Source organism: Pseudochaenichthys georgianus, chromosome 21, assembly GCF_902827115.2.
Source record: "Pseudochaenichthys georgianus chromosome 21, fPseGeo1.2, whole genome shotgun sequence".
Classification (NCBI taxonomy): domain Eukaryota; kingdom Metazoa; phylum Chordata; class Actinopteri; order Perciformes; family Channichthyidae; genus Pseudochaenichthys; species Pseudochaenichthys georgianus.
In genome coordinates, this window is record NC_047523.1 from 29,252,409 (window position 1) to 29,270,246 (window position 17,838).

General features: G+C 40.3%; 1 protein-coding gene across 2 annotated transcripts in view; it reads right to left on the minus strand.

The window, feature by feature from the left end:
* myo3b (myosin IIIB) overlaps positions 1-17,641 on the minus strand; it is a 60,531-nt gene extending 42,890 nt beyond the window's left edge. Inside the window, exons 1-11 of one of the 2 annotated variants that reach the window (XM_034109314.1) lie at positions 17,569-17,641; positions 17,221-17,257; positions 11,894-12,077; positions 11,419-11,439; positions 10,598-10,732; positions 9,319-9,423; positions 8,955-9,054; positions 8,236-8,312; positions 7,382-7,527; positions 2,245-2,310; positions 79-234 (exon numbers count right to left, since the gene is read on the minus strand). In XM_034109314.1, the coding sequence (XP_033965205.1) occupies positions 79-234; positions 2,245-2,310; positions 7,382-7,527; positions 8,236-8,312; positions 8,955-9,054; positions 9,319-9,423; positions 10,598-10,732; positions 11,419-11,439; positions 11,894-12,077; positions 17,221-17,257; positions 17,569-17,641 (1,100 nt within the window). Of the gene's footprint in view, positions 1-78; positions 235-2,244; positions 2,311-7,381; positions 7,528-8,235; positions 8,313-8,954; positions 9,055-9,318; positions 9,424-10,597; positions 10,733-11,418; positions 11,440-11,893; positions 12,078-17,220; positions 17,258-17,390; positions 17,443-17,568 lie in introns of those variants that run through there. The other variant, XM_034109315.1, reaches the window with a different exon arrangement.
* Positions 17,642-17,838: the final 197 nt, after the last annotated feature.

The window sequence follows — 17,838 nt, forward strand, 5'->3', positions numbered from 1 at the left end:
CAGACAGCAACCAGCTTTGTCACAGCACTATGTCATTTCCTCTGCGAGAATAAGATGTACGAATAAAAAGAGACTTACTTGGTCTTGGTTGCGCAGCCCAGTTCTTGCTGCTCCTGGATGAGAGTAGCAAGCTGCTGTTGGAGAGCCATGTCTTTGCCTTGGGCCTGCTTTATGAAGGGATGCTCCAGGAGGTGGGTCACAGATGGTCGGGCTTCAAAGTCCTTTATCAGACACCTTACAGATCACACAAATAAAGGATGCTTTGAATACTCCTACAGTATTTATCAAGTGAATTAAACAGCTAAGAGGAAACACCTGAGCATTGCAGAAAGCGGGTCTGACAGACAGTAACACCCAGCAGGGAGCTCCTTGTGTTCTGGGTCACTAATCTGTCGTTCTGTGTCTGAGTATCACATGGTCACTATCACCATGGCCCCCGAGCCCAAACAAGCTGTGGAGGGGCAGTAAGTCCTATCTGTGATGTGCAGTGTTTGCCAATGGGTGATGTCACTTTGTGATACTGGCTCTCGGACACAGCTCAGCAGCATCAGTTAGCTGCTGATACAAACGGTTGCAAAACATTGACTATTAAAGCAACGCAGGAAAAACAGTGGGTTTTCCTTTCTGGTTCTAAATATTTTATAAGAAATCGCCGCCGCCTGAACTCAACAATTCATCCATTATCATTTGATTTGTGCTGTTCAATTACCTGTTCGGCTAAAGACTTTTTAAAGTGAATGTCTGCGACTACAACACCAACAATTGCAGGCAGAGGAGAGATAGGAGAAAAACACCAATCTAATTCCTGCTAATCTACACTTGAATTCTGTTTCCTTTATCAGTTTGTTCGGCTCTGAGAGTTAATTCCATGAATTCATTAGCGTCAGGACATTAAGCAGAGGTTGCTACTATTAGCAGGGCTGTGCTGCCAGGATGCTGAACGGCAGCCACTTTGTCACCCAAGTCAGCTCTCTGACTACACAAGTGCAAATGCTGGTGATGGATTTATTATCCCGACCCCCCCCCCCCCACACAACCACCTCCGTTTCCCCCACACACACACACACACACACACACACACACACACACACACACACACACACACAGGCTTCCCAAACAGCCGGCAAAGCTTGATAACATTGTCCAGCCTCCCCACAGGGAACCCTGCTGCGCTTTGTTTGTGGAGGATATCATATCACACAATCCATTAACATAGATTATAGAGTTGCAATCCAAAAAAGTATTCATTTAAAATCATTGCAATTGCACTCGTAAAAGCTGCGTCAACTGATTTCGCAACACAATGTGTGTTGGCATATGCCTCGCCTCTGTCCTGAGCAATCAATAATTCAAGTGACACGAGAAAAACCAAACACGCCTTCAAGGCAGATGGTCGGTTTGTTTTTTCAATTACTGCTTTCCAGTTAATGCATTTCAATGCAAGCCTCTGCTAGCTGGAAACCATGCCCACATATTGAATTCTATTTTCTCATTATGGTTCAGACTCACACACCTCTGTGCGGTAGATATTACGGTTGTATATTCTGAGCAACCATTACAAGCCCCCACTGACATTATTAGCTTTGCACAGAGGGGGAAATTATAAGTTATCTGGGCCCGGGATAGAACTGATAATAACTCAGGTGAATTAGTTTGTTCCTCTGTGGCAGATTTACACAAATGAAAGACTATGAACAGAGGGTTGATAAGATCTGGCTATAAAATATAAATTCCCCTTTATGTTTACATGTGCACCCCCCCCCCCCTGCTGACAATGTACTAAAGCTTATGTTCAGCTGTGTCTATATAAAAAGAAAAAACAAGGTTATTTCCATCATTTCATTTTGGACATATGCCTTATGTTTGTTTTTTTAGTATGTTCAAACATCTTATTACATTATACTGTAAATACAAATGCAGATTTTGTTCTCCTCCCCAAGCCATAACACCTCCCACTCTACCGCCTCTGCACCACACATATCTTACCATATCATTATTTATTGACAAAATGACAGTATTAACTAAACACTTTGAGGGCTTCTTACCAAAAATACTATTTGTGTTGATGAAATGAATTAATAAATACTTATTTGCCAATGTTTTGTTTTCTAAAAAACCTAATCCACCTTCTTTAGTATTGCTCCAGCGCTTTTTTAGACGTCAAGTGTTGCTGTGTGCTTTCATAGCCATTAAAGAAAACCCCTGAGGGTAAAGGTTGACAGGTTGAAGTTAGAAGACACTTACTGGCCGATGAAATGGCAAAAACTTCTGCACCACTGCTCTGGATTTCGTAATGTAGGGGAAGGATTCCTGAAACAAAATCACACATGCAAAAGTCAGCATAATATTTAAGAAACTGTCGTTTCATTTAAATGCATTCAGATGACGCCATGGTCATCAGTGGAAATGAACGCTCGTCTCCTGAGTTAGCTGACAAATGATCGCTGGCAGGCGGAGTGTGACCGCCAGACTCCTGAGAGAGTTTTTGGTTCGAGGACGAGCTGGTCTGGGTCCAGGTCTGTGGCAGCCACAGAAAAAGTGACAAATGATAACAGCTCCTCCACTGTCTGGCAGCAAGCATCTGCCATTGGGAGCCAAAAATTATGGCAGCTAGTTATACCTCTGTCAGCAGCATTTACGGAGGCCATCTATAATGAGGCTAACACTTTTCAAGTGCGCTCGATGACATGAGGCAGGTCTGTGTGAGGCGCCAAGGCTGGACGCTGTCGTCTCCACGGCGAGATGCAGGTCTGACAGCTGGAGGCTGGGCCCTAAGTCACTGTCAGGCAAACACAGACAGACCTGCTCCTGACATTATTAACTGTATTAATAAGTTCCCATTGGTTGTTTCACAGACTGACAGACAGGTGGACCACGAAGTCTCAGGTGTAAAAGGAGAAAAAACTGCATGGATTTGGTTCATTTTGCTTATTACAAACAAACCAGCGGTAAAGGCAGCTACACATTAAACAACAACATACATAACGTCCTTTTTGTGGAGAGGAGGAGAAGAAGTTGGGGTAAGAAATCTGTCATTTTCCACAGCACTACGTTCGAGGAGTCTTTGATAAGGAGTCAGACAGGCAATCCTTTCCAAAGTGCAGATCAAAGCCGGTAACTGACTGCTTAAATGCAACCTCTAATACGAGCCTGAAGACACGTTCTCGCCTTGATGTTGTACCATACTGCTTATGCATTAGAAAGTCAATAGCACACTGCTGATAACACTGTCAAGTGCGCTCATTGTGCCTAGCAAATTCAGGCAGTATTTTCTTTCACTATTTGTGGGAGTGCGGGCTCTTATTGTAAACACAAGTGTCTTATTCAAATCTAGGTCCAGGCAGAGCGTGTACTGTCACACGTTCCTCGAGTGGATTGAGGCAAAATCACAGAGGTGTCAACAGCACTTGACGGCTGTTACTAAGCCATGAAGGAAGGCAAATATCAGGCCAATGGAATATCTGAAGACTTCAAAATGTATCATTCCTTTTTCCATATGTAGGAAAGCATTGTTCTTTTTTCTTCATTACAACAGCTAGACTTTCACTGATACACTTTATTCAGTATTGTGCGTGCTTCCTTACTTGAAATCTGTCCATATAGTGCTCTATTGTCACTCAAAACAAACCCTTTAAAGGATTTGAATCATCATCATTTTTATCATTGACATATCAAAATGATTTCTCGAGTCATTCCATACCAGACAGCATGAAACTGATTACATTATCAAAGCAAGGCAACAGTTATTTCTGTTTAGCGATGCAATGAAATGGAAATATACTGTAAATCCTTCTTAAAGGTTCCTTGCATAACATAATAAAGGTCCATCTTATCTTATCTTAACCTTCCTTGTTTACAGTGAAAAATAGGAAGTAGGTATCTTGAAGCAGAAACACAGTGGCCTTTGTAGGATTAACAGAGAATGACTTCAAAGGTTCAAAATAAAGACTTATTCAGCGAACAGACCACTCGCTTAACATTTCGACTCATCCATCACCGCAGACAGAGCACCAGCCCTCTTTTGCGCATACATGCTTGAACACACAGATCTACTGCTAGATTTATCATGTCTTTGGCGGCAACGTCACCAAGCTGCAGCTCCTGGATACCTGACATAGCAGTAAAATAACAACATCAAAGGCGGAGATGTTAAAGCCTTTACTCATGATTGAAAATCATCCAACCAGCCAATGATCTGTTATCAAGGGTCAAGACTGCATCGTTGTGTTTCAATGGGGAATCTGAGACATTAAGGTGTTTTGTCACGTCACTTTTTTCTTTACATAAAATGGAAATCAAAACCATGAGAGTTCTTTAGAGGATTTGTTGTCTTGCATAACAACCGGCAATGTGTTGACAGAATTACTGACAGGTTACACAGATTCAACATCCACATTATTTCAAGTTATTAATCGTAATCTTTCAGGAGAAAAATATTTCACTGCTGTTGATTTGTTTTTGCCAAAAGACTTTCTGAGTCTCAGAGAAATTCATTAAGCAACTAGTTCAATACTACCATGACAACATACTTCCATCAGCCTCAGTTATTCTCTCCTTGATGATTAGCAAGATGTGAGTAGCATTGTCATTGTGCGCTTGTTAGAATGCTGACTTACCTACCTTGCTCTCAGCGCCGGCATTGCACTATGCTCCTACAGTATGATGAATAAAGGATTTTCTACCAACCATCTTTGCAAGGCGAAGATTTAAAAAAGGAATGTCAAGCAATGCAAACAAATGTGTAATTATAATACATCCACATGGTTGAGTAATATGTGGATGTAACACACGGGCCAGACATAACTCTAGCTCACTTGTTGATGTCCACCTCTTCGAAAGACTTGGTTCTGTATCAGAAACAGCTGATATCCCTCACTCTCTACTCTTGGCTGTTCTGCTCCACAGATTCTAACTCAGGCTTTTCCACGACGAGCTGTCTCTCACCAGCACGCTGGTCTGAGTTCCTCTCCCTGGGCCTCGTGATTTGATTATCCTTTGTCTCCTCTGACAAGCCATCATTTACTTCTATCTCGTTTGTTATGCTCTCCGCTCAGACACATACACGACGTAGTGTTACATATGTGGCTAATATCTACAGGGATCTGGCCGAATAAACACAACCTTGGGACGTCTTTGCCAATTGCCACTAACCTTTACAACGCATTTTACACACACTTTGGTTTGACTCTCGACACTGTGGGCCGATATGATGACATAGAGACAGTTGGTGGAAGCAATTAACCTTACCGCTTAATAAATATCACCGATCATCTTTGTTCTGAGTGTATGATTTTACAACTTTACCCTCTGACGTGCTCCGTTGCCTTTATTCATGGCCAACACATCACATGTTGTATGCACTGTAACAATCAATTACTTGTAATCATAACAAAGAGCCAAATCACAAGATCCTTGGATTAAACTTGACATTAAACCGAAGCCTCAGAAAAAAGCAGAATGATCGACCTGAGATTTAAACATATGCACGGATGGGCGGTGTGTCTCGGCTCATTAAGCATCAGATATTCCTGAAGCACAAACAGACCACGCACCAAGGTGACCCTAATTCATGGAGCTCATCAGCTTCCCCTCTGACAGATATCAGAGCTCCTCTTATCGTTTATAGCCTGCAGGGACGACACGTATTTCCACCTGTGCAGGTTTCCCGTAGTACAACTAAAACTGTGACATAATGGCTATCTGCTGCTGGCCCCTGGAGTCAGAGTGGGGATGGCAAAGAGTATTGGTCGTCACGAGGAGACGTTTAAACTTGAGAGATTCTATCAAGTGGTAATCTCACAAAAATAAAAGAAGTCTAAATAGCAGCAGCATGGGTAGGTGAAATAGTACCGTGACTTTAAAAAATGGGGAAATGTATAATATTAATCACAACTGGGATCATTGTTTTGTATAAATAATCTTTTATATTATATCTCATACATTTCTTGTTGGCTTGTGTTTCAGAGAACTGCATGACAGCGAACCTTTTAGAGCCTGGAAACATTACTGTGTGCAACTGTGTAATATCAGAATGAAGAAAATGCTTATTGCATGTTTTAGTGCTTGCATGGTTTGATAAAACATGGACTACCCAAGGACAATTCTTCAGAAAATGTCAAACTTTGCAATGATCAAAGCCTGTGAAGATGAATCTCTGATGATTTCATCATGAATCACTCTCACCGGCAGTTAAAGCCTAAAAGGTGAAACACATTTCCCTATTTAGAAAGTCATTCACACAGGAGTCATCATTTACACCACGTGTCCTGGTGATTGTGTCTCCTGAGCAGCAGCGATGGGAAAATATATTTGAGATAAATGACATGTTAACAGAATCATTTCATGGTTGAACACATTTGCTGTGATTTATACCACAACCGCCAAGCCTTTCGAGCCCCAATTCAAACCAAAAGGGCAAAACATCTATGTTGATTGGACCAGAGACAGTTGGAAATATATGTCCAATTCTATCAACATCCTAGTTATCCCAAAGTCAAAGAGAATTTTCAAAAAATCTGTGGTAATTAAATAGGATTGGACATATGACGTGGGAAATGCATATGCCCCGTCTTATTATGGCTACTGTTTGATAAGAAAAACAGCTTGGCAGAAACCACTTATCCAGTTCAAGGTTGCTCTGTCTACTCCACAAAAGATGTGATTGGTTATAAGGAACACATCTGAGAAAACCCTAATGTTGAATTAGTAGCATTCATTTTACCAAACCGTCCTTGCTCTTGTAATTATTTTTAAATTCTGGTTGTATTTGGTGCTGATGAAATGCTGCGTTAGCTCCATAATTCCTGCCACACAAGCCATGCATGTTCCTCCTCTGGCTTGGCGGGGAGGAGATAACATTGTGACGGGGAGGAGGTGACAGCCTCATCTCAATGTGAATGGAGCTAATCACCAATGCAAATTGCAATCAGAAGGGCATATCTCTTCCTAACTGAGAGATAATTGCGCGATTGTGCTGATAACAAAAGGTCAACCGCGTGTAGCCACTAAGCTCTCAAATGATCATCAGACACATACCGTCTCCAGCAGTGAATATTTTTACAGATTGAATCACTGCATTAATTTTAAGGCGAAACACTACTAAAAAATGTTTGATGATGCAGATTTTAAACACTGATTATTCAGCCTTTCAGATTGGAAACATTAACAATAGCAATAAGAAACATGGATGCATCCACAAATATCCAGTTCAACTTTCCTTTCCTGAATTTCAATTTGAGTTGCCAAGGAAGCCATTTTTTTCATCACCTCTATTGTCAAATCCAGTTTTCCATTGTTCTCCTGACATAATAGAACGCTGTATTTGAGCGTCTGCGTGTGCAGCCTCCAGCTGTGTGGGAGGAGCGCCCTCTAGTGGACTCACCGCGGGATCTTGAAGAGAGCTTTGACTGGATGCATCTCAGACAGTGGGGGATCTCCATCTGCCAGCTCGATGGCTGTGATGCCGAGCGACCACACATCACAGCGGGCATCGTAAGAGTAGTCGTACTGCTGCTCACAGGCTATGACCTAGCAATACAACAGAACACCATCTGAACAACTATGTTCCGGAGCCAACATTCAAAAACACATAATGGATAATGGCTCAATTGCCAGTGAGCTGGGATTAATTCACATCTCCTGTAAATCAAATTATAGATAAGAAAACATTTAATCACTACCAATTTCACCGTAGACATATAATGTAGTAATAAATTAACTAAATCTGTTTAAAAGGATCATAAAGCTGCATTTCACCCCCTTGTTATAGCACTCTCTTACATGCTGCCAAAAAGCTGGCAGGGTTACAAAGATCTATATTTATGGACTTTTTAAACACTTCAGTTCAGTTGCTGGTGCTATGAGCTCCTCCGTCACACTGACAATATAAATTACACTACATTTAACAGCCGAGTTTATTCTAATTGCCCCTGAGGTTCCTCCCTCGCAGCAGGATCACCGCACCTCATTTCTGCCAACGAGTCAGCCGAAGGGGCCACAGACTCCCAGCTATTAACCTTGAGGCGACCTCAAGAGCTGCACCCGTGGAGAGGAATACACAATGACACAGGGGAGAGTCACACAGAAATGACTGAGCCTCTCTCCCAGTCTTTGTGGCATATATAAGAGATTTTGCTCATTTAAAATGTTCAATTAGGCACTTAAGCATGTGTGCTATTTCACTGATGCATAATTATGGAGGAACATGTGTGTGTTAACTGAAGCGTAGTCTCTGACCTCAGGAGCCATCCAAAACGGAGTCCCGACTGATGTGTTCCTCCGCAATCGTGCACTGGTCAGTTGAGCTGAAACACCTAAAAAAAAAAAAGAAGGAAATATAGATGTTTTAAATATAATTTAAGGTTTGTACGTTAATCAGTTTGATTTGCTAAGAAAATAAATGTGTGATAGAGTCTCACATGTGAATGAATCAATACATCCTGGCATATAATTTAGTGTGGCAGCCTGCCAAGCAGAAATAATAATGGGCTATAATCATTTCAAATTATGTAGGACAGATTTTTATCAGCATGAGTCCACTTCATCTCCATGACACAGAGGACATAAACATGCCTAAGGGTGACTCAAAGTCATTTGCCATAACAGCTTTCTTTTAATATGCAAAGGATCAAATAATGCAATTTAAATGAGCAATAATAGCCTTGGGTAAAGGCTACGGTCCATGAAATAAAAATATGTTATGGTGAGCAGGGGACTAAAGTGTGCGGCACATAAAATGATTTATCCTGCGATTGTGTTTGCCTTCACAAACAACGTTGTGCGGATGTGCTGCTGACACTTTTCATAGATCAGTCAAATACCAAAAGTGCTCCATTTATCTGGCAATGGATCTCAAAGACAAGATAAAGCCGAGAGACATTTCTCAGAGCTAGGTGGGTTGGTATCTTTCCAGCAGACCCTGAATTGGCTAAATTGCATCTCTCAAAGACCATTACCAAAGTCAACGAGTTTGACTCCTCCTTCGGATGTCAGGAGGATGTTGTTGCCTTTGACGTCACGATGGATGATCCGGTTGTTGTGCAAATGCTGAAGACCCTGGATGAAAAAAGGAAAAGGTGCTCAAAATAAATCAACCTGAATTTTTTTGTCATTTGTTATAGGTATACATTCACATATAATGCATCAAAAAGGTTATGCAGTATAAACTTGATCAAATAACTCCCACAGATGTTCAGAAGGTGAGACATTCATTACAGCCTGCCACACTTTCCCTGCTGAAATAAATACTCAGCACGCCCATTACATGTTTGCATCCCGCCTCCTGCATAACATGAACAGCTTTGCAGTGGGCTAACTTACCAAGAGGGCGCTGTATAAGATGTATGCGATAACGGGCTCCTGCAGACACTGGCTGCGCATGAGCAGGCCTTTGATGAGTTCTGTCACAGAGCCGCCGTTGCACAGCTGGGAGGGAAACAGAGAAACTCCAGTGACTCGTCCATCACTCAACACTGTAGATTATGATTCATGGGGAGAGCTAGCCCACACACACAAGAGGAAGCAATGCAGCATCACATGGCAGCATGATAGCATCAACAGTCATGTAGATGTGGGTATTCTTGACAAACTAAGGACTATTTGTACAAGTTTAAGAGCTCAATTAAACAACCACATTTCTGAGAAGACAAATACAATTTATACAACACACACATGTTCACATTCAGAGCCAATACGGTTTCAACCTCAAAATACTTGCAAAGCTGACTTTAAAATAATTGTGTCAGTCTTTGATGTACATTTTTTAAAAAGTGCATTAGCTTTGTGCAAATTGAAATGCAGTCCTAATTAGCTAATTAAATTAGTGAAATGTTATCTTAATGAATAATTCACTTAAATGTGTTTTTCATAGTTCAAAGATTTTAAAACTGTTATAATTATGTTCAGAACAAGCTGTAAAAAAAATGTCAATCTCCCCCCTACAGTGTTGACATTTTTTGCAGCTATTTATTTTTGGCTAAATTAACGTAGCAAACTACAAACTAGCTAGCCATGTAGGAACTAGGAAGATGACATTGCCATCATGGTTTATGAGCGTTTTGGATGCAGGCAACCATAGTGGAGCTGGTGGTCAAAAACTCAAAACTTTACTTCAAAGGACTCGTTTAAAAATGTGAGAAATAGGGCCTACGCCTATTTGCCTTCTTGCCAAGAGATAAGATAACTGATATCACTCATGTCTGTAAAAGCTGGTTAGCTAGCTATTAACAGGGAAAAAGGCTAGCCTGGCTTCATACAAAAATATATCAAATTGATTTTACATTTCACATTTTCGTATGGCTTAAACAAACAAAATATCGTATGAAAAATTATTTTCTAGTGTGCTTTAGAGGTGAACAGAGTCAGGCTAGCTCCTGTTTCCAATCTGTATGCTAAACTATGCAAACTAGCTGCCGGCTGTAGCCATATATTTACGATTGTTAGCATGAGTGATATTATTAATCTTATTATCTTACTTTTGGCATAAGTCAAATAAGTATATTCCCCAAAATGTTGGGCTTTTCTTTTTTAATAGACACACAGGCACACTTTTAAAATCAATATGCTATAGGATACTGTTAAGAGAGTAAGAAGAACTCACCTCAAGGACCAACCAAAGTTGTCCACCTGATAAGTTGTCTGATTTGTAGAACATGCCAAAAAACTTCACCACATTAGGATGGTTGGACAGGGAACTCAGGATGTTGTATTCCGCCTCGATCTCCTCATCCACATCCTTTAAACAGCAACAGAAAACAGGCAACATTGTATAATTGAATTGCTAGAGTTGTAGCTATGGAAATAACAATGTGAAAAATCATTTAAAATCAACTGTAGGCTATGTCAGGTTGAGTTCCATTTTAAGAAACAGAAAACAAGTAATTGGTTGACTATAATTAGACTCCTAGATAGGGTTGTTATAAAGTAAGGAAGGGATGGACCTGGGTGCTAAAGTATTTCTGGGAGTGCTTTTCTATCAAAGTAAATCTCAGAGGAAGGGAAGAACACCAGTCAGAGAGGCAGAATTTCTCTTCTTGGATGTCTGAGTGATAGTGTCAGCAGACTAATCAGGGAGAGGGATGAGAGAGGAGGCAGCTTCATCTTCACGGCCATCGAGGGAGCATCACGCTGGATAGCACTGCCAGGGTGGGGATTGTTCCATTGACACAATCACAAGCACACCTCGGACCAAGACTCACTAGCACAATACGGTGCCAATGCAGAGGCTACAGCGCTCTTATCACATAGACAAATGCACAAATACAGCCAAGCTACACTTTCTGGTAAAGGTTTGTTAGACCTAACATGAAAGGAAAACATTACAAAAGGGAGACATTGATATATGTATAGATATATCACTGGATCAAGTACAATAAAAACTGCATCAAGATGGAGAAGAGGAAAAAGGAACTGGCAACTTACTCGGTTTGTATGGCTTGCATGCTGAGACAAATCACATAGTTATAAAGAAAAACACAATGGTTTTAGTCTTTTGCTTTTTTTCGTGTGTCACAATCATGATTTCTAGTCAAAGTGAAGGCTTATGGGGTACTCTAACACACAGAGTAATATCAGATGTACTTGTAAACGGAAGGTTGGCTGAGCATACATGCTGAGTCGTAAAGAGAACAGAATATCAGACAGTAGACAGGGTTGAAGCTGAATTCAAAGGTAACAGGTTACAAGTATGTGAGAATAGTGTTTTATAGGTGACTAAAACTTGGAGAAAAATGAGGAGAAACACAACGTAAAGACACAAGCATGACAATAAGGCATCTTAAATAAATAATGCAGGTATATCCAAATCAACAATGTTTCAAGCAATGGAAATTGACAAGATGTCGTAGCCAAAGTGGTTTTGAATTCTACAAAAGGTATCACAGTAAATGTCACTTACGTTGATCGGGTCCAACACTTTCACTGCGGCCTGACTGCCATCCTTCTTGTTGATCACTCTGTACACTTTCCCGTACGTTCCTTTCCCAATGGTCTCCACTATGTCCCAGTTATCTGATGGATCGCCTAGGTGCTCCATGCCAATCATGCTCGACTTGTATGGATACAGTCCATACAGTGACCTCCTGAGGATAAACAATCCCAGATGAAAACAACGTAACAAATGTTTTCATATGAATGACAACAATGAGTGATTGTTTGAAATACCTCTGTAGTGACATACAAACGTTATAGAATACAAATAAATGCCTTTCTAATACCTAATGCTTTGTCCTACAAAGAAAAAGATTCCTGTGAAAAAGGCAACAGTGAAACACAGACTTTTACATTGTTGTGACAAGACAAAAAAACTCCTTTCCACCTCGTCAACGTCACAGACAAACAAGTTATTAAAATAAAAACATCGTAACTTTATGTTGAGTTGTTTATGTATAGCATAGAGGAGTTATTTTATTCCCCAGGGGCCTCTCATTCAGCTCAGTGAAAGACTACCCGCCAAGGGAGCCACTTAACGGGTTTAAGCAGGAGAAAGATCAGCAAAAAAACAAAGCAGACAGCTGTAGGTGGAGATGACAGTTCGCTACTTACATGGCAAGTGTTATTTTCTTCTGACTCATCGGGGCTGAGAAAAATTACAACTAAAGAGTCTCTTGTGATCATCACAGAGCAGCACCAATAGCAACAGAAATGGCTTCGTCAAGAGGACGGGCAACAAGTGACATTTCACACACACTGAATTAGCTTTCTCCTCAGGGACCTCGTCACTGCCCACTAAGAAGTGCAATCTCCTCAGGATCAATCGGATTGCACAGAGATTAACTTGGCAAGTGCTGTGCTGAATGAGCAGTGAACCGGCACCACGCTGCTTTGTGAAATGATCATTATGTAAAGTGTTGTATAAAAAGATTGTATATTATAATGTTATGAGGATCAATGATCAACAGCTGGTAGAGTCTTATATTAATCCTCCGTTAGTGTGTGGTGTTTTCCTGACCAAACACATGAAAAGACCAACGATGCATTAGGTGTCAAAACAACCGAGACAGAATTACATGATGGATTAGGAACTGATATTGCCATGTTGGGTTACATGCATCCCATTTTTGCAAAGTGACACATATTCTAGATTAGCATGATGGAGAGGAATGTCTGTGTACCATCTTGCGCCTGCACCACTTGTCATAAACGTGTTATACATCACAGAGACTGCATGACCCTGAGAGAAGGAAGTGGAGATCAGCAGATTAATGTGAAAACATCGTAAATGATGTTCAAACCTACGGAGCTGTGGCAACTCACGTGAGGACAGATTTATGAATTGTTGTGCATGCAGGTTGAGCAATGGCATTCGTGTGGATTCTAGATGGATATCCCGCCATTCTGTGGAGACGCTGAAATACGCAGCACTGATATCCTTCACTGTGTCCTTCAGGCGGACATGTGGGATAGCAGCACTAGCCTAAGTACCTTTTATCTATCTTAGTTTATTACACCTTTAAAGAATAATTACACAAGGTAACTACTGAACCACTTAGCCTCAAGTTTCATCTCCGGTCTAACAATCCATCATTGATTGCTTAAGAAGTAAATAGCCCATTTTAAACTGTCTGTGAAAAATGCATCACACCTCCCTTATTAATCAAAGAGATCCAAACCTGTTTACCTGCCGTTTATAACTGTCGACCCGTTTTGTAACATATGTCTGCATGTACGACGTGCTTTGAACACATCACCAGTCACCTGTTGCCAGGATACTTTCAACAATGTATAAAACAGAAGGCTCATATTCCTCTCCAGCAGCTTTTTGTCTCTAATGACCTGCTGCATTAGATAATTGCTCTGAAATAGCAACCTTTTTCCCACGACTTGTCAAATGAAGCCTCAGATGTGCAGCTGCAGATCACATGAGAGCGATTATTGTTTATTTTAGTGGCTAATGTCTAATGCTGTACAACTGTCTTCAAAAGGTAAAGAGTACAAGCTGTTAAAGCAAATCAAAACAACATTAACATTAAATTGTGCGTCAGTTAATTATAATTGTAGGCTCCACAGCACCAATACTCCAAGCTTCAATGTGAACATCATCATAACAAAATGTTTGCTTCATGGTAAGTCTGCAAACATCAAACACGAAGACCCAATGTGGCCATGCATCTATTCATTATTCAGAATGCTTCTCAAAGATCAATAAAGCTGAGATCATAAAGCCAAGAGTCACACATACCTGTCTCTGTGAAAGTGTTCGTCTCCCCCTCACACTAAAATGCTCCCGTCTAATTCATGCTAATATAGGGATGAATAATTCACCAGTAATCTGCTACCTGATCTGCAGGACTGTTAAATATTCAGGTGGCAGATGTATCCACTCATAAAGGACGCTGATATGAAGCATCTCAGGTTGCACACAGGTTACCAGGAAGTGCATGATAGTTGCTAGGTCACATGACTGCTGTCTGTCTCCCCATCTGCACACGATGTTCTTTACACATCCAACTGTTTCTACCACATCTCAGAGATGCACACCAGTAGTAGATATGATAATATACGCCAGTGCAAGTCATAGAGAGTGTGTTATGGCAAAAAGGATAAAACCAAGGACAATCTGTCCAGAAAGTCATGTATGTGTACATAATTCCAATGTTTTTGAATGGTTGATATTATAATAGTCTGGCATCCTTTACAATATTTCTATATTTATAAAACAAAACCTCCATGCTGAGCACCAGCAAGTAAAAACAGTACGTTATTCCCCATGAAAAACACAACACTTGATGTTGCCAAGAGTTGAAAGCCCCAGGGATCTAATGAAGTGGAAGATAGTCACAGCACGGGAAAAGAGCTTTAATGTCGGCAGAACTTGCTCGCAGAAAATCACAAACTTCCATAGTTTTACTATTATATCCAATTGGAAGCCATTGGGATTTGAAGCCATCTCATCCCGAGCCACTCCTGTGCATATACATAATGTATTATGTGGTTACAATGCTTGGGTAACCAAAAGAGTCAAGTTGAATTTCATTGCAATAGCATTATCAAGATAGAACTAAATGGGACTTATTTTCTGTTGAACTAATAAAATATGTATAGGTGTTTACACACAAAGTGTCTCCTGCCATATAGTGACAGTAAAGTAGATCAGTGGTGCCAAATATGTGGGTCAATGGCACTTTAAGGGGCCAGATGATACATCTGAAGTGGTTCCAAGATGAAAGTAGAAGTTACGTTCATTTTTCAAACTGTTTTCTAATCCCTGCTGATTACTGGATAATTCTCTTGGGACCTATAAAGCTGGATTTGGGGACTTTAATAATTAAATGTTCGTCAGTTATATTAAAGCACCAATCCATGGGTGGTGTCACAGAAATTAAATCCATATTTTATACAGTGTATGGTCATGGTAATTGGGTTACAAAACAAACGTTTTTTTGTTTTACTTCTGTTGAATGTGTTTGCTAACCTGAATCTGGCAAGCTTTGTTAGCATTAAGCCATTTCTTTTTGTTTATTGTTCCAAAATGAATTCTCTTCACTTTAGATCCCATCCATAAAGACTTTTTTCTGTTCTGTCACAAAATATAAAGAGAAATTCCAAATGCTGTTCTCTTAAATAGACAGGAGACGCATCATTGCTGCTTTAGAACAGGACACCACTGATCCTAGATGGCAGCGCTTAGGTTACCCTTTGTTTACCATACTGTCAGCCTCCCTGAAGAAGGGATATAGTGTCTGGTGTTCAAGAGCAGCTCTGTGAAAAAGCAAAGTGTATATATTCGTTTTAAATCCAACATCACATCACTGCACTTCAAAATCACAGGAATGTTTGTAAAGCTATACATTTATGGTCACGTATTGCAATAGTAAAAGGCATAGCGTGCTTGTGCTAAATATTATGCCTCCCACATTTGCATTTACTGTGCCGCATCTGCATAAGTCCAAGTTTCCGTGATGGTTGGAGGTGGAAACAGCTTTGGATGATGTGAACAGCTGCAGCTCAGGGAATGTCTTTGTCACTTTGAAACAGAGCAAAGTAAAAGTGAGTAATCTAATTTTCTGCTTCCATCAAGCTCGCACAATCCTACCCTCTCTGCTAAAGCCTTGCGGGAACTCCACTTGGTAAACCCTTTCGGTAAGTCTGTGGAGAGAAAAAAACTCTGGACTGTAATCCCTTTTAAGGGGATATGAAGAGGCTTTGCAGTAAACCTCCGAGAGCCACGAGCCAGGCTGAAAGCACAGTGCCCTTGTTCTCACCCTGCCAGCAAAAGCCTCACACGACAAGAAAAGTCCCTTAAACTCAGCAGTCCACCTGCATGATTAATTCACCTTAATTATATTATTGGATAAACAAAACACCGACCTTAACAAGAAGCTAACAAGATCATTTATTTAATTCAACTCAAAACCTGAGGCACTGCCAAAAATCTTATCTAATGACAAATATCTCAGCTCTTTTAGAATCGACAGTCATGACAACACAGTACAGTGCGACACAGTAAACAAGTTTACTGTTATATACAAGTTGATTAAGGTTTTACAATCTGAATTTAAGAGCTATGTGTATTATTTTATCACCAAATTGTTGCATCATTTTGATATAATTGAGAGTTTTACCTCCGTGTGTCAGTATGTTAAGATAGCTTTGGCTCTGTTTGTATAACAGGGTTTCAAAATGCAAACTCGCAATAGAGTAGATTCCTCTCATTTTAATATTGCTCTGGTTATTTCAAAATAATATAATTCCCCACCAATACAATATTTCAAATTAAATGTATCATCTTTAAATTACTATCAAAATAGTAATTTAGTAGTAGTAGTAGTCAGTGTTTTGAGTGTATATAAGTTATGTGTTGGTCTTAAAAGTGTTTTGTACCCTGCATAATTTGAAATGCTGACTTTGGGATCAAATGCACTTTTTTTTTTTAAATGTAAAAATATGCAAAAAAGGCATTAGCTAATGATAAGTGTATGTCAATTGTGGAGGAATCTACAGACACAAATATACAGAGTTTAGTGAAATAAACCCCTTAATGTGTACTTTGGATGTTTTCCTTTTACCAGCCTGGAAGAAGTAAAATAGTCAAACTCTCAATGAAAAACGATGTAAAGCTGTGTTAGCTAAACAAAGTCGTTTACACTGTTAATGAACACTGTTGTGTGCAGATCATTTCACAAAGTGAGCCTTTCAGTGAAGTATCCACAGAATTAGAGCAATTTAGACATGCTGATGGTGTAGGCTTGTATTTTACCTAAATACTCAAATCATGAGTCCTACCTTGGGATTGGTGCCTCCGTGTGTCCATCTCTAAAATCTGTAAAACAGGGGAAAGTGTTTCAGATGTCAGCTGGCCACAGTCATCCATCTCTGTATCTGGGTCAACACTGCAGAAAGTTTCCTGTAACTGACTTTAACTAACTAATGTCTCTACATGCAGCTGAGCTTACCGTACATGGCAACATATCCGAACTGATTTCCCTGTTTACTCAATGAAGGGTTTTAATTATTAACATACAGACATCTGAGCATGTTGTCCTGCAGACCGGAAGCTCTTAGCTGACCAATGTCCCCTTTAATAGTGTACTGTGTCTGTATGCATGGTGTGTGAGGAGGCAGTAAACCTACCTGGACCAGTACCAGGAGGAAATGAGGAAATGTGCAGAGATGCATGTCGCAGCAGCTCCTCCAACACCAGCATCAAAAAGTTGTGGCACATTCTCGGTGGTTTAACCCAGATAAAATTCCTCCGCTGGTCCCATAGTAGAATTGTATTATTTGTGCCTAATTAGCAGGAAATAGAGGCTTTGTGTGGTCATTGGTCATTAAACAGAGGGCCTCCCTTGTTTGTGAAACTTCAACCCAATTATCCTGAAAATACTCAGTCACACGGCGAGA